This window comes from Mus caroli, unplaced genomic scaffold (assembly GCF_978045245.1).
Source record: "Mus caroli unplaced genomic scaffold, Mus_caroli_1 scaffold_19, whole genome shotgun sequence".
NCBI classification, from domain to species: domain Eukaryota; kingdom Metazoa; phylum Chordata; class Mammalia; order Rodentia; family Muridae; genus Mus; species Mus caroli.
The window spans coordinates 18,509,649-18,530,708 of record NW_028227274.1 but is presented as its reverse complement, the minus strand read 5'-3'; the positions used below and the strand labels follow the sequence as shown (position 1 = coordinate 18,530,708).

The window sequence follows — 21,060 nt, the reverse complement described above, 5'->3', positions numbered from 1 at the left end:
GTGTGGGGGCGGGACATGTGGAAAGCCCATCCTACTGAAAGGGAGGCGGAGCTAGTGAAGGTGGAGTTAGAGTTCCTGGGAAGCGAAGCCTGCGTACCAGCGGAGTGGAGCTAGCGTCGTGGGGGCGGAGACAGAGTCAAAGAGGCAAGGCCTCTCTGGGGAGGCGGAGCCTATACTCCGGGGAGGCGGAGTCTCCGATGGGGAGGCGGGCGCGGAGGCGGTGCCGGGGCGGGCTGCGCAGGCGTCGCTTGCACCTTGTTGATTAGTCAGTGCCGGGAGCGCTGCTATGGCGTTCCTCGGACCCGCGGCTCCACCTCACACTGTGCTCGAGGCGGAGGCTAGGAGAGGGCCGAGGAGGAGGAGGCGGGCGGCTGGCCGCCGCAATTGCAGAGCCGGGGCCAAGGGAGGCGGAGGCGGAGCGGGAGCCGCCGCAGCCAGCCGGGCCGCCTGCAGTGCTCCCCTGGCTTGAGGGCGCGGGGCGCCAGCCATGCCTCGGTGTGGCCACTGAAGCCGGGCGCCGGTGTCTCCGCCGCTGTGCCTCGCTGTCCGGCTGCCCGCGGCGGGAGTACGGAGCCGCCAGCCAGCCAGCGGTGGCGCGAGCGCGGGAGCGCGGGGCAGGAGGAGGCGGGGAAGATGGACCCGGCTCCCTCGTTGGGCTGCAGCCTCAAGGATGTGAAGTGGAGCCCAGTGGCCATGCCGCTCGACCTGCTGGTCAGCACCTACCGGCTGCCCCAGATCGCGCGGCTGGACAGCGGTGAGTGCCTGCGGGACACACGGGTGCCTGGAAGGGTGGGACCGATGGCGGGGGCGGGGGAGAACTTGGGGGGGGGGCGGTCAGTGCTCACCCCTAGCCGTCTAGTTGGCCCAAGAGGCTGCCGCAGCTCTGGCGCGTTGCTCTCCACTCCCCCCAGCATCAGCCCTCGCCGCCGGAGAGGTGCACACCAGAACCCTTGCAGTGCAGTAAATAAGGACACCTTACATCGTGGAAACCTAGAGATAGTAATCTTGGACGCAAGAATTACTCAATCTGGGAATCCTGAAGTTATCTTAGGCAACTTTCTGACAAAAATAATTGGACTCTGGGTGGTATCTTGCTTGGGGTGCTCTCGCCAACTGGCCCTCCCTGCAGATTTCAGAGGAAAAGCTCCCAGGTGACCCAATGAAAATGATCTCCTTTCTTGGTGACCTTTTATTACAGCTCGTCTATTCTGTTTAACCCAACAACGAGTGATTTGGGGCTGTGTACAGAAAATGTCTTTAGCAGAAGTGATGGTATGCTTAAGGTTAATTATTAGCTTAGCACTCTTCCAGCTTAGAAAAAAAATATTTTAAGCCACTAAAACGTATTGATTTGCAATCTGAGCTTTGAACCAAGAAATGCCAGTATTTCCTGAAACTGACCTCAAGAAAACAAGCCAAGAGCACCCCCCCACACACACACACACTGATTATTCTGCACTGTGACATCTGCAAACAAATATGTAGATTTGCTACTGGCAGTCAAGTGAACACCTTTGGACTTGAGAGTTGTGACATTGGAGGGGGCGTTTAAATTGTGTCTGTATAAAAATACACTGTATGTTTATCAGGTTTAACTTCATGGGACTGCAGATTGTAGGAAGAAGTCTGTTCGGCTGTAGGGTAGTGGGGCAGCAGGTTGGCAGCAGGCAGGAACATAGACAGAGCTGTGCCCACACGCAAGCCAGATCAAAATAGGTCTGAGCAGAAGGATGTTATTTTTTCCAGTGACAGACACTTGCTTCATTCCTCGTTTTCTAGAGTAAGAGTGGTTCACCTGAGACGTATAAATGCCACCACAAAATTCCCGTTCTATTTTTTGTCTGTGAAGTAAAGTTAGACATTAGAAACCCTGACAAGAGAATTAACATCTAAGAAAGTTTTTAAAGCTGGGGAACGTTGGCATGCTTGCTGCCCTTTTCTGTGGTGGCGGGAGTTGGGGTGGACCCTGGGAATAAACTGGTTTTTAAACTAGGAATGAAGTGTGTGACGGTAACACTGTTGAATCCAGGGGAGGACAGATGGAACATTGAAGCATTTCTTCTTGGCAAAGTGTGTGTGTGTGTGTGTGTGTGTGTGTGTGTGTGTTCGTTCGTTCGCAGTTTCATTTCCTCCTCCACTGTGCAAAATTGTATGTTTTGGCAGATTGTGAGTCTTTACCTTTCCATTTCCAGACCTTCCCTCATCTCTGCAAACTCTGCCAAAACTTCTTAGCTAGACAAGAGAGCATTGGTGCGTTCCATGTGAAAATCACCCAGGGCTCTTCCAACTCAAAGTGCAAAGAGGCTGTGTATCAGCCTCAGACATAGCTTTAAAGTCTCATTCTCCACTTCCCTACCCCTGTCCACTCATTAAAGGATCCGAATCAGCACAGAGCTCACCCCACACTTCTTTTCAAATTAGGATGTAGGCTGTGAGTCTTAACACTGTCCTTTCAAGGCCTGGGATGGATTTGATCAACATACGGAATTCTAGTTCTTTGTTGTAAATTCCTCTTGTGATTACAATTTGAGAATCAACTTCAGCACACTAGGTTTGTACCTGTAACCCGTAACCAGTACTGCCTTATACCTGATTCCTTCATTAACCAGTCCCACCTCCCTTTTATTAGCATAGACTTTAATATCTGCATGCTATTCCTTGGGAATAGCTATACTACATATCTATCTGTTCCTCTATTGATGGACATTATGTTGCTGCTGCTTCTCCTCTTCCTTCTTGCTGCTATTTGTAATTTCAGAGATAATGAGCATTCCTGTACATAGATTTGTTTTTGGGAGTGAGAATGCATTCCTGGCTTGCTGAATGCACAGGAGTCCCTTTAAAATTTGTGATACAATTGTCTTTGCTCTAGAGACCAAAGGTTATACTCATGTAAACATAAGCATTGTGAGAAAACCACTGGGCCCAGTCCTTACTATAGTAGGACTCTGTGTTTATTTCCTAAGTTTTTAATCTGATGGGGGCAGGGGACATGTCATTTTAACAATTCAATTTGGATAGACTTTAAAAGTGCCAAATCATAAATTCCTTCCGTAAACTTTGTTCACTACAGTGTTGAGGACATGCTAAGGACATTGCTGCCATACTTTTAGAAGCCACAGGTAAATTCTCAGGATTTGTAAAGTCTAATCTTGTGTGTGTGTTTTTAGCCAGTTTTAATGCTACAGGAACATTTTACAGACACGGACGCATGCACAGACATGAAAAGTGGTTATTTTCCAAATCATTTGTTTTAAAAGAAACCAGAAAGAAACAGAAAACCATGCCCCAAACTGACATCATGCTAAGTGGAAGGATCAGGGCTGCCTTTAAGGAGTCCTGGAAGAACATTAGAAAGTTGGAGTTCATTGGTGTTGCTCACCGACCACCTGTTGCACACACGTATAAATCCATGTGTTGCACACATTGTCTTCGCTCCTCAGTAGCCTTGCTTTAAGGATTTGGGGAGCATAGACTCAGAGGTTGAACAAAAGAATCAAAATGAGCAGTGGGATTTCTAGCAGCCTTTGTGCCCCTGGGTGCAGGCTGTGCTGCCTCCTCCTGAGAGAAGGGAGTGGGAAGTGCCAGGTCTGACTTATGCTCTAAATAGCCTCACTGTCTCTGAAAGCTTAAGGACCAGAAAGTCAATATTTTTAAAACGGTGTAGACACCGAATTAAGTGCTGGCGTCATCCATCATATTTAGATGACTTTTTGCTTCCCAAAGGAGGGGCTGGGAAGAGAAGAAGGGTGGTTACCAAGGGAGAAAGCCCGGAGAGAGAAGGAAACAAGTGCCATGTGGGGCTCGTGTTCTTATTTGTTCAAATGACTTCTTTGTACAGTTAGTATTTAAAAAGTATTAACTTGACAGTACATGAAGAATTTTCCATGCATGAGCCAGGCCAATTAGATGCATTTAATTTGATATGTTCTATGGTAACATTTTAAAATAATTTATTCATATGTGGTGTGTGTGTGTGTGTGTGCGCGCGCGCGCGTGTGGGCTTGCTTGCTTGTACAGGCTTATGTATCAGAATGTACATGTGCATGTTGGAGGACAACTCATGGGAGTCAGTTCTCTCCAGCTACCATGTGGGTCTTGGGGATGGATTTCAGGTCTTCAGACTTTCCAGCAAGTGCCTTTATCAACTAAACCATCCTACCTGCTCTCCAATGAAGACATTTATCTTTGAGAGGTAAATACAAAATTGGTGAGACTTCCTAGTTTTGCCTCCCGAGTCTTTCTAGAGAATCTGAAGGAGAAGCCTGTAGTTGTTCTTCCTGAGACTGCTATGATCAGCAGAAGCCAGCCCGTTACTGACTCGCTGACTGTCCAGTATCTTAAATGGTTGTCGTCTTGTAAGTTGTCTGTAGGATCGGATTCCATGAGTTCATTCAGAACCAGGAAGAGGACAGAGAGTATTAACTCCTGCTCCATTCCAGCAGTCCATGCTCAAAGCTGGGGCTGTGGGGAGCTATCTTCTACTTCATCTTGCAAAAAGTCTTAAAGATCTAACTCTAAGTTATCTTCCCTCCCCACTTCCTCCTTCCTCCTTCCTCCCTTCCTTCCTCTCTTTCTCTCTTTTTTCCTTTAAGAACTCACATACCCTAAGCACATTGTAAACTTGTTCTTTAAAACTTTTCATTCTTCTTTTAAATGCAAAAAATATGCAACATATTGTAAATATTGATGTTTTAAAATACATTGTTATATCATTTCAAAAGCTCTAGTAGAATCTGTGCTTGATTCCCAGTGTTTCATATTATTTTTATCACATTTATTTGTGTGTGATGTGTGTTTGTTTGTGTGTGTGCATGTGTGTATGTGTGTGTGTGTGTGTGTGTGTGTATGCATGCTTGCACCATGGTATGAGTGTGGAGGTCACCTTTTGGGTTTAAGAGATCAAAATCAGGACATCAGACTTGGCAGCAGGTACCATTAACCATGGAGCCTTTTCACCAGCCTTCAATATTTATTTTAAAGAAGCATGAGCAAGTCCACAAGTTGTTATAAACTTTGTACCTTTTCCTCATATCCTTAAATCCATGCTTCTGCCTCCTCACACCCTGAATAAAGTCCCCATTCAGTTTCCCTTAGTGTTCAAAATGGCTTTATTGATCATTCTGTTACAAGTTCTGAAGCAAACAGAATACTTTGGAATGTAGCATTTTGTACTTTTTTTTTTTTTAAACCAGAAGACTTTTAGAATTTGAAAAATTCCAGATTTTAAAGACAACAATATTATTTTATGACAGGGCATGCCTAGTGCATAGAAGTCAGAGGATGCTGTCAATGGTATTAGATCTGGCCTTTCATCCTTGTGTGGGTTCTGGGGCTTGGACTCAGGTTGGCAGCCATTATTGACAAGTCCCTTTATCCACCAAAGTTTTGACCAAACAAAGAATTAGTGGCTGGGAGTGTGGTTCAGTGATAGAGTACTTACCCAGCATATAAGAGGCCCTGGGCTCATTCCAGAGCCAGTCCCAGAGCACACACAGAATTTCTTAAGGTACAAAAAGTATCACTCAAATGCTGGAGACTTTCACCCCTTAGCATGTGTCAACACTTTCCTTGTTTCCTTTGTTTATCCCCATCTCTGTGTCCCTGCCCAGTGTGTTTTAGAAAGATCTGGGAGAAAACAATACACGTATGAGTTACTTGAATTTAGTGGGTGAAGGAAGACTTAAGGTGGATAGGTCAAGAGCAGCTTCCATCTATCACAGGCATGGTCACCACAGGAGAGAAATTCTTCCATCCTAGTCATGGCTCAAACAGAACATGTTTTAAATAATTATCTTGGGTTTGAGTAATACTGGTACAAGATGGTAAAAAATAGTTCAAGGCTTTGTCTTCCAAAAGGAAAAGGAAGTCCTAGGCTGTCTTCAGTGATGGAGAGAAGAAAAAAAGTTGATCAAGTTGGAGACAGGTAAATAAGACAGCTTTAGTCTCCTACCTTGTTGTATTAGTCACTCTATCTGGTGTCCAACAAGAAGCAGCTTAAGGAGGGAAAGGTTTATTTGGGCTCACATTCTGAGGTGTGCTAGTCACCCTGGGAAGAAGGGAGAGCTTGTGGCAGCTGCTTGCTCACATCCCTACAAATCAGGATGTAGGAGGAAAGGATCCGTGACACCCAGATGGCCCAGATGGCTTTCTCCTGGTTCCTTTTGTTTTCAGGCTAATCCCAGGCCCTAGTGCAGTGCCACCCACATTTAGAGTGAGTCTTCAGCCTGTAGTTGATTCTCTCTAGAAAAACCCTCATATATAGAACCCGAGTGCATCTCAGTAATACCTGCTTATAATTGTTGGAGATCCTGCTAAATCCATGTTTTGTCTCTGAAATTCATATAAGTACTCTGTGATTGACGTGGGCAGTGGGGGTAGGGGGTGTGCACATGCACATGTGTGTTTTGCTAAATCAACAGCATATAGATACTGCCCATAATACACACACACACACACACACACACACACACACACACACACACACTTTATGGCTTCATTTCTTCCTGGAAGTCCATTTAGAATACAGAGAGTGCATATACAAGCTCAGGGATGGAAAAATAATGTTTAATGATGAATTTGGAGTCAATAACTATTGTTTTGTTGCTGTACAATCTTGGTTAGATCTCTTCATTTCTTTCATTTGTAGTTTTTCACGAAGGAAAAATAGACATACCCACCTCCAATGTGTCCTATCATAGTAATTCATTAGCCCCATACACTGCAATTCCCTATTATAATTGTAGTATTGAGAAAAGCTTTGTTCCTCATGGAGGAAGTAGTCTATGTATCTGCTTATTTGGGGCATTAATGCAATATAATGCAATAGCATATAGGTATTACATGTGGATTGCCTCATAGTTTATATGCATGTCTAAGATTGGTATAGAGATGCATGTATGCTTTCAGAGGGAGGCTTCTTCATGTATCACTGAGCATGCAGAAGGGACTGGAGTAATGGATTGTACTTATTCAGGTAGAGAAGCAGAAATGCTCCAGGTGGCTTAGCCTATTTTTTTCTGTGAATTATAGGTGTCGTAGACATCTGCAGGTTATAAAAAGGAGTGAAGTCTTTATCAGTGAGAAAGGGTTATGAATGAACCCATGATTGGGCTGAGAGGCTGGAGCAGAAGGTTCAGGAAGGATTCTTAGCTGAATCAGGGTCTATCCAAGTGGTATCAAGGCAAAGGACTGAGACAGTTGAACATCTGTGTGCATTTTCGTGGTTTTGTCTGTTAGTGTCCTTTTTTAGTGGCCGTGGTTAGTTCTGTATGCCAGGTAAATGATGAAAAAGTCCATTTCATGTCCTCTCACACATGGTATACTTTTTGCTTTCTTCCAGTTCTGACTTATTCTGACTGTTGGCCATGTCTAAAAATGACGTACTCAGGGTTGGAGAGGATGTTGCTTTAGGCAGTGAATGGGGATAAACATTTAGATCCATGAGGCAAGGGTAGTCATAGCTACTTTAGTGTCTTTGCTTTTCAAGTACCATGGCTGTTTTGAAAGTTTTACATGCAATGCATTTCCACACTGGCATTGAGAATCTGGGAAAGTGCTTTGACTATTGCAAGACTCTGCCTCATCAGTTGAAGAGGGAGTATTTTGGGTCTTTCTCTCATTGGCTGCCTTACTAAAATAGCCAGTTCTTGTAGACCAGCTTGTAAACTCATTTATTTTTGTTGGCTATCCCTGAGGGATCTGTCTTTTCACTTACTAAACCACAGCTCGTAGAAGACTCATAAACTCCCCTCTGGTCTTAGCAGGACCCTCAGTCTTTAGTACACCAGCTCTTGTGTACAAACGAAAAGAAACTACCACTCACAGCTTATATATTTTGTCATTCTTAAAGAACATCAAAGGGTTTTAAATTTCTGGAGATTCTTTCACAGCATATTCTCACATGAATAGCCTCCCCCACTTCCCTACCCACCTCTGCTCTGAAATCCACAAGAACATTTCCCCAACTTCAGGTTAAAGATACCTAGAGCTATTTTATTGTTTCTCAGCTCCTAGCACAGAGCCCATCATAGAGGAAGCTCTGGCCAGGTAAGCACTTCATAAATGAATGAGCAAGTCTCAGTGTTGATAACTGTGTGGCCTAAGACTCCTGCAGGCCTGTAATAGCTGGTAGTTATAGTATTGTAAATAAATCCTCTCTAGAAATGGCAATTTATTTTCAGAGTAAATAAAAAGTTGCTGGATCAATAAACCACCTGTTATGTTAAAATGAAGGTAATTGTGCATGTTGCATGGTGCCATGCCTCTGAATTTTTAAACTTTGATGTCATTACATTGCTCACCCGATGCCCATGTGTACGCATTAGAGTGCCGGAATCTTTGAGACTAGTCATCACTTACTTCTAGAAAGAAAGGCCCAATGAGGCAGTCATCTGTTCAGCCATCCGGGGTCTCATCATGGACACTAGTAATTTTATTTCTAAGCAAAGCAAACCACTTGGTTCAAATGTGCTACAAGGCTGTAATTGCTAATTTGGTACAGTTGTCTCTTCCTAGAATAGCCACAAGACTGACTGTAGTGTCTTAATCCCAGACAATGAGTTTCCTTTTATGCCCTTGAAGGAGTATTCTGTTGGAGGAAAGGAAGGAAAAACACTCCCAGTGCAGTGCTGTGGAGGCCTTGCCTTACAACTACCAGGCCAGGCATTTTAATGGATTCTGTTAATTGTTAACCCAGGCTGAAGTGGTTAAACACCACTTGGGCTTTGTTGGCGTAATGTTTGTTTAATAAATACCATATTATTGATTCTAAAATGCAATATGAATTCTTAGCACTGTGGAGATATTTGTTATTCTGGGTAATACTGACCATGCATTGCAAGTAATAGCACAGAGGAGACTGCGATTGTTTTTGAGTAGTGTTTATGTTTATATCCCTGGAAAGAGTTAAGCTATATTGTGTCTGGTGGCTTATTTTCTTAACTCACTAGAGAAAAATTTCTTCAGTCAGACACTTTTTTTTCCCATATTAAGATGATAGTTTTGTTAATACCATACTTTAAGATGTTAGAATTGAAACTTTCCTGTCTTTCTATCAGGGAACTAGATTTACATACTCAAAATAGACAAGGGCCACCCCCTTTCTGTTGTACCATTGTTTCTAATCATATTTACTCCCATGTAGGCACTCACAAACACTGGTTATTGGAGGCTTCTGTCTGTTCATAAAAAGGTTAAAGAACTCCCTGAGAAAACTTTGCAGAACATGTGAGCATCTACCTCTGCTGGTTCTGTTTCTTCCACAAGTGGTGCTCACTTTGAAGTACCATTCTCTGGTAGTCACAGTAGACCAGCAAGAGTGGTCAGAACCACTCCCCTGCCATTTCTGTCCTTAGGCTATGCCTCTGGGTCTTTCATCACAGGTTGCTTCAGGTGTTCACATTTAGGATATTTCAGCATTCAGTTTTACCTTGGGGCCACTGTCCCACAAAGTCAGTCAAGCTCCAGGCCCAAGTTAAAGAACAACGTAATGAGTTGAGAGAGAGGCACATGTGTGTATGTGAGTTAGAAATGCTCTAGAAGGTTCAGATCACCTACTTAAAATAACAAAGTCACAGGAAGCTTTATTAAGAGGCTCCCTTGTTTTTTCTATTTATTTTAGTCCCATTATTTGGCCAGTTAAAATGGAGTCAGAGTAGATAGGTTCAGCAGAAATTTCAGAACCTCATTTATCATGGTTATAGTATATCAGGCAAGGTTAATTTCAGTCATGCATTACAAGTTGAAACACACACACACCACACACACACAGTGACAACAGTGACTTACACAACATAGACAAGCCTTATTCTATGTTGTCAGGACTGAAATCCAGGTCCAGTGGTGAAGACTTACGCTGTTGCTGCCTTTCTGTTTTGTTTCCTTCAAGCTGTTGGTTCTGTCAAGGTGACTTCATGGTTCCAAATGGCTGCTGGAGCCCTTGCTGTTTTGTCTGCATCCCCTATAGCAGGAAGGGCAAAGGGGTATTTCCTCCTAGTTCCTCACCACATTCACTTACATCTTTGGCGCTTTGACGTGGGAGGTCATGAAGGCAGAGAGTCTGATCTGTGTCCAAGGGTGCTGTGGCAGGAGATGGAGGCACTGTGTGTTAGAGACCTTCTGTTACTCAGAAAGCTTTTAAAACCACCCAGTTCTCTGACATCTCCCATGTATTTAAGAAGCCTGTTTGTTGTTTGTTTGTTTGTTTGTTGAGGATGGTGGATAATTAGTGCTTACACATGCTAGGCAAGTAATCTACCATCAGCTATATCCTCAGCAAAGGAACCTGTTATTAGAGCTGAAAGTGCTGAAAAGCCAGGAGGAGTTGTGTATCTATCTGTAAGGAAGAGTGGTCACACAGCTGCTGCTGCTGCTGCTTGGCCTTGTATAATTTTCACATTTTCCCTCTGACTTGATACACTCATTGGAATATTTGTATAATTTTTGAGAGAAGCTTTTCCCCTATTCTGGTCCTTTTGGACAGAAAGGTGTGATAGTTGTATTTAAAACAGTATTTTTTATTTTCATCATCACAAGAAATTTGGAAAATATAGAAAAAGAAGGCAAAGTGAATATTGGCTTTAAACTCAGAGGGCATATTAATTGTTACATGACAGTTGGTATTACACAGATATGGAATGTAAGGACCAGATAAGAATATAAAAGTGGGACCAAACTGCCCATCCGTCAGCCCCGCACACTGCTGCACTGTACTTTGTTATTGCTGGAGGGTAAAACTACTAAGATCGATGGGCTTCTGCCTTAAGAGTGATCTTTCGTTTTTTGACCATTTCCTGTTGTGAGATAACCCTTCTGAGTATGCTGTTTCTGAGAACATTTTTGTACTTAAATTGGTTAGTTTCCTAGCATATCATTGTTTGAGGCTCCCACCCAAAAGAGTTGCTTTTACATTGTTTATGAGTGTTGGTAAGTTGCAGAAGGTAATGCTGAGACCATGACAAGTGAGCCTGTCACTTTGTATGCCACCGACTGTCATAGTCATTTCTTAGTCTTTGCTAATGCTAATTTAGATAATTAAAAAAAGCATTTCCCATTTGTATTAATGTTTCTTTGGTTACTGTTAAGTTAGCTTCAATAATATATTTTTGTGTGAATTTCCTGAGAATTTTTGCTCAATTTTAAACTTTTGGAAAGATCTTGTAATCAAAACAACAAAAAATCATAACTTTATATTAGTTTCTATGGGATGTTTATGGGATAATCTCAAGTTATATAGGAGTTAATCACTTTCTAAATTTTCTTTCTGTTTTTCTTCTGTTATTAAGTACTTTTTACCTCTACGTTTTTAATAGTCATGACCAGTTTAGAAATACTGCATGTATTGTTTTGTGCACGTCACCCATTATAACACACCCAGGATGATGTTTGAGCCAGTTAGGTGAGCCACAAGTCTAAACACTGGTACTCAAGGCTGACTAACAAAATTCACAGAGCGCTTCAAATCATGGGACAAGCAAATACAAGAGCTTGAATGCCATTTGTCTTCTGGTGAACATCTGTGCAAATGTCTTCCATGCAGTCTGTGGAGAGGGAGTTGGAAGAGTCTGTCTCAGTTCTCTCTGTATAGTCCAGTGACAGACAGGAGATAAAGTATTGTCTCAGTCTGTCAACTTAACACTGAAGGACCTTGTGAGCAGCTTTATCGATCAGCATGTGGAGGTGGCAGTTGCTGGAAGAGTATCTTTTATTGCCAGAGGAAGAGCCTCCAATTTACTACATGGTGAATGATGTATCTCATCTGAGCCTTGCTCTGTCTCTTCTTTTGCTCTCCCTTCCATCCCCACGCTCTGTTTTTTTCTTTGATTCAACTGGAAGACAGTAATCTGAGTAGCTTATGTAGAGTTGAATGTGGAGCCTAGAGAGTGGGGAGGATAGACGTGTATGCAGTAAGTACCAATGTCATGTAGAGTCTACCTATCTTAACTCAACCTTTACATCAAGCACTCTCACCCTTGAAACTTTGTCTGCCCATAGGCCTTGGTTATGGTTCTGTTGCTGTGGAGAGACACCATGATCAAGGCAACTCTTATAAAAGAAAACATTTAATTGGGGGCTTGCTTACAGTTTCAGAGGTTTACCTCATTATGATCATAGCAGGGAGCATGGCAGCAAGCAGGTGTGGTGTTGGAGAAGTAGCTGAGAACTACATCCTGAAGCAGAGAGAGACTCTACGCTTGGTTTTAGGCTTTTAAAACCTCAAAGGCCCAGTGACACACTTCCTCCAACAAGGCCATGCCTCTCAATCCTTCTAATCCTTTCAAATAGTGTCACTCTTTGGTGAATAAGCATTCAAATATATCTATGGGGGCATTCTTATTCAGGCTACCACACTGTGATCCACTTAAACAATCCAATGTGTGTTCTTCATATTTGCTCTTTATTCATCCTCTGTCCCCATTTACCCAGACATGTATGGAACTCTGTCACTGTAATAAAAATTAAGTCCTGGGATTGAAGGTGTGCACTACCACAGCTGGCTTCATTCTCTGGCTATCCTGGTGATTAGCTCACCAAACCTCCCTACATGTAAAGTTATCAACTTCACTGTTTTCTCAGGATCTTCTAGTCTGTGTCTTTCCTCTCAGCCATTTCTCCTATCAGATGTCTTCCTGAGTGTTGTAATGTCACAGTCAAACAGCAGAATTTGGGGATGGGGGGATAATGAGTCTTACATCAGAATCAAAGCCCAGCAGGTAGAGTGGGGTTGATTTAATGAGTGTTGAGAAGATGAAGTCCAAAAAGTCCATCTCAATCTAATTTTGTCACAGAAATATGGGAATCCATTTCTCTAAATCAACATAAACTTAGTATTAATTGTTCTTGCCAGCTTAATGGATGCAAGTGAAATAAGGTCTTATTGCTATACTAATTTGCATTTCTTCTCTGTAAATTGTGCATGCATGCATGCATGTGTTTGTGTGGGCTGTTTATATAACAAGGTGTGTGTATGGGTAGGGCAGTGGATAGCTTGTAGGACTCTGTTCTCTTACTTTGCCACGAGGGTCCTAGGGATTGGACTCAGATCATCTGGCTTGGCAGCATCTCTAGCCTCTACACTATCTCACTGCTCCTTGAGATAGTATTTGTATTCCCCGGGGGGTATTTACATCTATCTATTGTCTTTGCATTATCCCAGTTAACATATTTTAATTTTTACACAGATAGACAAGTCTTTTTTTTTTTCTTGTTTTTAATCCTGATTCAGAAAATCTACCAGGAAACATAGATTGTGCATGTAGTACTTTATATTGTTTAGGAAGATTTGAAAATTACAAATTTGTCTTCAGTCCATCTGGAATTAATTTTTGCATATGATGTAAGATTTCTATTTTCTTACAGGCTGCTGTTATGTGTGTCCAGTTCTTTTAAAAAAAAATCTGTTTACTACTGATATGAGCTATCTTTGTTGAATTTATCTTGCTTTTTAACAATAGGAAAACATACTTGAGCCACACCTGTCTTTCAGAGATTACCCTGGGCTCTGTTCCAAGAACATAAAAGATTAATGAAATCTGAAAACAATCTCTTTATTCGCTAGAGAAGAGTCATAGAAGATCTGCCTCTCTAGTATCAATGTGTTCTTCTCCTGCAGTAGCCACGGGAGACCCAATAGTTGTTTGTGCAAGGAAAAATTAAATTCCTTTTGAAGCAGGGTTGCCCTGGTGAGGTTTGGAAGCAATAGGAACTTGTGAAATGCTGTCTGGAAGCAGAGCCCAGATGCTTTGGCAGTAGGCATTCTCCGGAGAAGAATTTGTCTTAAATTCTCTACTAAGCTGTTGTGAGTGTGCTTGTACTTGTATGTCCGTGTGTGTGTGTGTGTGTGTGTATGTGTGTGTGTGTGTGTGTGTGTGTGTATGTATGTATATAAGAGAAAGGGAAGGGGAGGGGGCGGGAGGAATCATAGTTTAAGAAGGGGGTTACAAGTTGTACTAACTTTTAGATTCTATAGTTACATGTGTAGTTCTGTTATTTTTGGTACAAACAGGGGCACATGTTTGCATGCTATTCTTAATGTGTATGTGTCTACTTCTCTGGGACTCCATAGTGACCCACCCTTGTTGATTTTTAAAGACTTAAATTTCTCTTACATTTTGTTTCTCTCCCCCAAAATCATTGTTAACATTGTCTTCCTAATTCTTTTTAATCTCATTTGTGGAAGCCAGAATTAAAATCTTTAGAAAAGATGTAGGGCCTCATACCTCAGTTTCAAAGTTCATAATGTCTGCATAAATGATGTAAGGGAACTCAGAGTATTTCCTGAAACTTTGCTTATTGCATGTGTCTTGTGTAAAATTCTAGCAGACTCTCAACCCTGGGTTCCCTGAGGATCTTTCTGGTGGAATAGTGTGTTCTTAAATGTTTATTTCCTTTTAGATTTGTACTTCTAAGCTGCAAGTAGAAATTCAGACTTCACATCCTGTCATAGGTTACACAGGGACTAGTGCTGATGGCCCACCTGATAGATTAGAAGTCCAAGTGAATGACTCTCCCCTACGTTTGTTGGCTTTGATTATATGATATGTGCACATGTATACACACTTCATTTTTCACTTTACAATATTCAAGCAGATCTGGGCAAGAAAAACATCTCAACTCCAGAATCTCTCCTTTCCTGCTATAGCTCAAAGAATTTATAGACTTTTAAATATTTTCAATATGTATATGTGTGTATGTAGTATGCATGTATGTATATGAAGTCATGTTCATACAAGTATATATTCTAGAGTTTTTCTAAGGCCTTGACTTTTCACACTTAATTCTTAAAGACACTTCCTATCTAAGGTTATATTTATATATATTAGCGTAATGGAAAGAAATTGGATTGATGAAGTCAACATAATATTGAAATTTTGTTGGTGGATCATTGAGATTTAGCTATATTATTTCATCAAAAGCTATTTGAACTTTCCACGTGCTATGGGAACATATCCTAAAATGTACATTAACATATTCATCAATTCTAAAGTTCATGTTTTTAATTAGAATGTGTTTTATAATTAGTGGTGTGTCATAGTTAAATCAGTGGTGTTTATTCTGTCTTGGTTGTTTAAAATAATGATTATGTTACATCTGGGATATTGATGTCCCTGGTGGCATGAATTATGGTCATTCTACAGAATGTCTTTCTGACAAACGTGAAAACAAAGGTGTGGTTGCCCCAGTAGAGGACAAGATTGTCCCTGAATCATCCATTCTAATGAGGAGTGCTCTGATGTAGATCTGGGATGTCTCCTAGAGGCCCTCTTAAAAGCCTAGGCCTCGGCTTGGTGCTCTCGGGGGGCCATGGAAACTGTGAAAGGTAGGGCCTAATGAAAATACGTCAAGTTACTGTGCTGTGCCTTTGTGTAGGATCCCTTCCCTCTATTTTGCTTCTGGATACAGAATGAACGATTTTATTTACTGTATGCCTGTGCCATGATGGGGCCTTGCCATGTGCCTCTCCAAAACTACAAACAAATACTGCCTTTCATTATAAGTTGATTATTTCAAGTAAGTATTTTGTAGTAACAGGAAGCTAAGAAGAGGGAAACTGTTAGGCAACTTGTAAGTATGTGAGTGTGGATGTGTGTGTGTGTGTGTATGTACACATCTGTGAATGGGGACAGAGGACAACTCTTGGGAGCTGATTCTCTCCTGCTACCTTGTAGGACCCAGGGATGAAACTCAAGTGCTCAGGCCTGCATTCAAGTGGTCCTCCCAGCCCACAGAGCCATCTCACCAGCCCAAGGATTCCTTTTGTGGTATAACATACACACAAGCAAACTCACAATGTAGTTGAATGATGCTCATCCCATCTCAAATAAAGACATGTCTAAGTCTAAATTCCTTTTTATGTTCCCTTACTTAGATAAAATCTTTGCAGATGTAATCGACAATTATGAAATGAAGATATTCACCTGATTGGTTTATAAAACCATTAGTAAGTGTCTTTATAAGAGAAAGGAGGAGAGATAAGAGAGGTATGGAATGGAGTGGGCAGTGTGACCATGGAGGCAGAGACTGGAGAAATGGCTATATAAGTCAGGCTCACTTGGTGCTGTTAGAAGGGAGGTGAGGCAGGAAACAGAGCTAGAAACTTCATAGGAATGGTCCTACTCAGTAATTAAGTTTGGATTTGGCCTCCAAAATGGGAAAGGAATACATTTCTGTTGCTTTAGGCTACCCAGTTCATACCAATTTATTATAGCACCCCCAGAAAACTGCAGTGCCGACACAGACACACAAGCACTTGGACACTTACAAGTTCTGTTGGCCTATAGTTAACTAAAATGCTAGGTTCTTAAAAATAGAAGTTATAAATATAGAAGCACATAGACTTTACCCTAACATCCATCAATAGGATGTGTGAGTGGGAGTATGGTATGTGGTTTCCACAATGCTATTCATTTACAAGCTTTGGATCATGCGATTGCGATCTGATACACACAGTACCAAGAGCTGGGAGCACAGAGATAAACAGATGTGGAGCCGACCCGCAGGAGGTTCACAGGCCCACTGGCTAGGTGGAGTCTTAGACAGTTGACTGTTACCGTGAGATAGAGAGCAGGAAACGCTTCATCTCAGGGTCAGTTAATTTTGCCAAGGACTCTTGAGCAGCCATTTCAGAAGGCACCATTTGACTAGTGAGCTAGTCATCGAAGCATGAATAGAATTTTGCCCTGTTTAGAACAGGCAGAGTTGTATTCCTGACAGAGGTTCAGAGCAACCAAACCACAGGCATCTGAGAGAGAAATGAGGCCCCAAAGACAAGTTGGAAACAGATTTTTGAAGCGCTGTAGCATACTGAAATTTGGATTTCACCTGTGGCTGCACTGGTAGCTCTTCATGCTGGGCTCCCTTCCAGGGCACAAGTGACAGTGGCAAAGTCCCTAACTTTGATGAGAGTCAGTGTCAAAACTGCAAATAATGCAAATTATAAGACTAGGCAGGCCAGACAGGTTTCAGAATGTAGTTGGAAAACATTAAAGGGCCACAGATGTAGGAGCTATCTAGATTTATTTTTTCTGAGGATTGTTTTCATCATCGTGGAACATCATTTATAGCAGTACAAGGCAGGGGATGAGAAAGAATATTTGGAAACCATAGGCTTATATAGTAAAGAAAAAAATGTGACCTTTAGCCCAGAGCAGGTTGAAGAGCCATGCAGGTGAGTGGGGCAGACTTGCGGGTGAGTCTTAACTACTGTGGAAGTGACTGGATGTGTGAGTGGGGAAGAAGGAAGCTTTAACCAGACCCAAGGTTATTGGCTTTGTGTCAATACTGTATCAAAGATGATCAAAAAGCAGGCTGCTGGTGAGCATTAGCAACAGACAACTCCAAAAGGTCAGTGTTTTCAAACAAAAAAGATTAGGCAGTGGATACAAGAGAACGGTGAAGCATGTGGTCGGGCGCTTGCACCACTCAGAGCTCAGTTCCCAGCTCTTCGAATAATTGAATAAAAAGTAAGGGAAAAAATAGAAGTGTATGAATTTCTCACAAATTGGCTACTCCATGGCCTCCCCTTCCTCCTCTCACTGTAGGTCCCAGGTTTGGAGTCCCCATAACCGTGTTTCCAAACTGGTGAAGCAGGAGACTGAATAGGTCTCCTTGGTCCCTTAAAGCCTCTGCCCCGAAATGATGTAGCTCAGATCCCTGATACATGGCATTGTTAGTGGCTGGTTCTCCTGCCACACTTCCAAGAGTCAGAGCACTATGTGTCAAAAATGACTCCAGCATCTGTGATGGTGGAGATACAGGAAGATGGAATGATTGCAGCCAGGCACAAGCATTTTAGGGAAGCTACATTTAAATGTTGGAGCGTTTGCATCCTGAGAGTCCAGGGCTAGAGAGATGGTAATAGGGGATTGAATACAGTTGTTATAAATCAAGTGAACACAGTTACGAATAACATGGACCAGGTGTGAATAGACTCAGCTCAAAGGTGGGAAAAGACCAAACTTAATAAGCAGTAGCTACAAATGCTGCGACGCTGAAACCCTATATGTTTTGTAGCAGCTGGTTATAACTTTAAAATTTTATCTAATCATTGCCATCGGGTTGAATGAATCACTTAAACAGAATGTGGCTTTTGTAGACTCCAAAATCGCTGACTGGCATTTAATGATTTAAAAGGTGCCTTTAGATTTTGCAGTTAGATCCCAGCCAGTTTTTTACCCCAGCAGGAAAGATGATGCCTTGCAAAGGGTTGCTTCTGTAATGTGGGACAGGAGGTCAGTTATATGTTGATTCATACCAAGGTTGCTGAGTACTCAGAAAATTAGAATGTCTTCTTTTTTTTCCCCCCTGTCTCCGCCATAGACAGCAAGATAGGCTTATCCTTGCTGTAATGATGTTCTTTTTATAGCTTCAATTACTGGCAAAGGGAGGTAGTTAATAGCAGTTTTCCCCATTGGCTGAGGTTCAGACATAAGACTTACATTTCCTATTCTCCATTCTCTTGAAAGGTTCTTACACGTTGCCTGCCTGACCTCCATAGGGGGTCTACACTAGAGTATTCACTTTTAAAATGTCTTGTGTGTACATATGTAATTAATTACTCTCACCAAATTGACTCTCCTTCCTTCAAAATTGTGTATTTATCAGAAAAATGAAGAAATAAACCTGGCCTTACTGTATGGCACCATTTTTTTCTTTCTGATACAAATTCTCATGTATCATGTAGCTGGGGCTAGCCTGAAACCTACTCACTGTGTAGGATGACCTCGAGCTCCTGCTCCTGGTTGCTTAAGGTATCGGGGATTAAAATAAGGGCTCCTTGCCTGTTAGACAAGCACTCTACCAACTGAGCTGTATCCCCAGCCTAGCGTTATCATTTTAATGGACAGTATGAATGAAGCACTGTGCCATCAGTGAAGGTAAAATGGCAATTTCAGTCGGAACAATGCTTTGTTAGCTTTCTACTTTTTGATAGTACTGTGTTGAGTGGTTGAAAGAAGTTTAAGTAGGAAGCTAGCTTTTGCCTTCTGTGCATGCATATATACACACTTAAAAAAAAAAGATGGAATAACTATACATTCGTGGAAAAGAAGGACCTTCACCATGACTCACATGAACACAAAACAGGAAAAGCAGTGGTTAAATTCTACACAATGAACTTTATAGTTACCACACTGATCCATCAAGACGGCAACCCAGAAGTAGAATGTATATTCTAAAAAATATGTGACTTCAGTGCAGTCTTTAGAATGGGATCAACATACCTTGCCAGTGAGGAAGGAGTAATAGCTTCTGCTTCATTAACCATTTATTTTCATTACATATAATTTAAACTTAATGTCAATGTTAATATTTTCCTACAGTTTAATTGAGATTCTTCATGAGTGGGACATACACAAACAATTCGCTTTGTACTTGATCCCAGGCGTATGTATTAGTTTACTCCCAGCCTACAAAAGGAAGAAGTAGAGAATAAGGCCAGGTTCCTAAGACTGCCCTGCTGACATGTAACCTCAGAGCTTCTTGATGGAGCTGTTGATAAATTCCCTCTGACTAACAAGGCACTCATTTCGGTTCTCAGGATTGACCCCTAATGGCCCTCAGAATCCCTGATACTGATACTGAGATGTTAATTGAGTGCTAATTAATGTATTTACGTTATTTTTAAAAGCTGCCGCTAGCTTAAGAACATAGGTGTTTAGCTTCTTGACTCTAGCACAGAAAACTGTGAAACACAACAGTTGTGTATTCTCCAAGTCAACTAAGTCATTGGTGTTTACACCTGTGCAATAATTATAGTTCACATTTATCAAGGACTAATTATGGTGCTGGCAATTGCTCAGTTTATATTACATGATCTCAGTTACTTCATACAATAGACCTGAGTAATTTACAGAAGGCCATGTAGCTGAAAAGTGAAGTCGGTGGCTGGAGGCACTTTGAGAACCCAAACACAGCTCTAGCCGACCTCTCCAGCTCTCATGCTGGCCATCATAGCAGCCCTATGCCTGCTGCACACTGCAAAATAAGGCAGTTTGTGGTTGATTGTCTTTATGAGATGTTGAACCTCTCTAGGCGAAGGTAGCAAAATTAGGTCTGGTCCTCAGTAACTGATGGGAAATACCACAAGGATCTCATAGAACTCTCTCCAGAGGACAGAACTAAAGTGAACATTGCAGTTCCCAGGGCTTGAAATATTTGTCTTCTCCCACCCTAACTTTCCCAACAGGACGGGCTGCAAGGTAGCATCTAACAGCAAAGTAATAAAGTAGAAAGTGGCATGTAACAATAATAATAGTTTTTTCTTTTCCTTCTTGGCTTATAAAACACACATTCCCAAGTTGTCCTCAATGGTCTGTGTATGTGTGTGTATTTGTAATGTCTACACATAAATACACATATACAGTAATATCCTTCACTTACCAAGGGATGGGACTTGAAGAAACTCTACCCTTCTTTCCAGTGAGCCCCTCCATCTAATTTCATGTATCATAGCTCATACCTGCCATCGGATCCCTTCTCTGACTGGAGGGCAGTGTGCTTCATACCACAGAATGAAACAGCAACACTGGAAATCAAGCAGAAACAGGCTGGGACCAGCAGGGGTGACAAAACCTGTCATGAACAGGCATATGATCACACTCAGCTTCTAGTTTCAATAATCAGAAGATTCCTCCTGCCTGAAACACATGAGGACTAGGCTATTTTTATGCTGTTACAACATTAGTGTGATGCTTGCCCAACTTTTTAAGGTTGTAAGAAAGCAGCAGGTGGACATTAGGATTCTTCACGTGATGTTAAAGTATTCTTGGGTAGAGATACACTCCTGTTTAAAGTCAAGGACTCAGACTCTGGCTAGAGTGCTCTGACACTGAGGGACTTGGACACCACCTCACAGTGAGGTCAATCTCCACACAGTAGATGTTACTAAGGATGGAAAGACGTATCTCATTTATTTTCACTTTATTATTTTACATTAAAATCTTTAGTTTATTAGATAACACTCATGAGATAGTGCCCTTATTGTTGTATGTGTGTTGAGTGGTATTAGCAGTGTCTATGACCTGAGTGCTAATGCAGGCTTCTCAGAATTGTAAATAGCTG

The 21,060-nt window shown here is 41.9% G+C and overlaps 1 protein-coding gene across 1 annotated transcript in view; it reads left to right on the top strand.

Moving 5' to 3' along the window:
- Positions 1–266: 266 nt before the first annotated feature.
- The window catches only part of Garem1 (GRB2 associated regulator of MAPK1 subtype 1), a 167,568-nt gene continuing 146,774 nt past the window's right edge, over positions 267–21,060 (top strand). Inside the window, exon 1 of the mRNA XM_021150525.3 lies at positions 267–754. Within this exon, the coding sequence (XP_021006184.1) occupies positions 634–754 (121 nt within the window). The 5' untranslated portion in view covers positions 267–633. The remainder of the gene's footprint in view (positions 755–21,060) is intronic.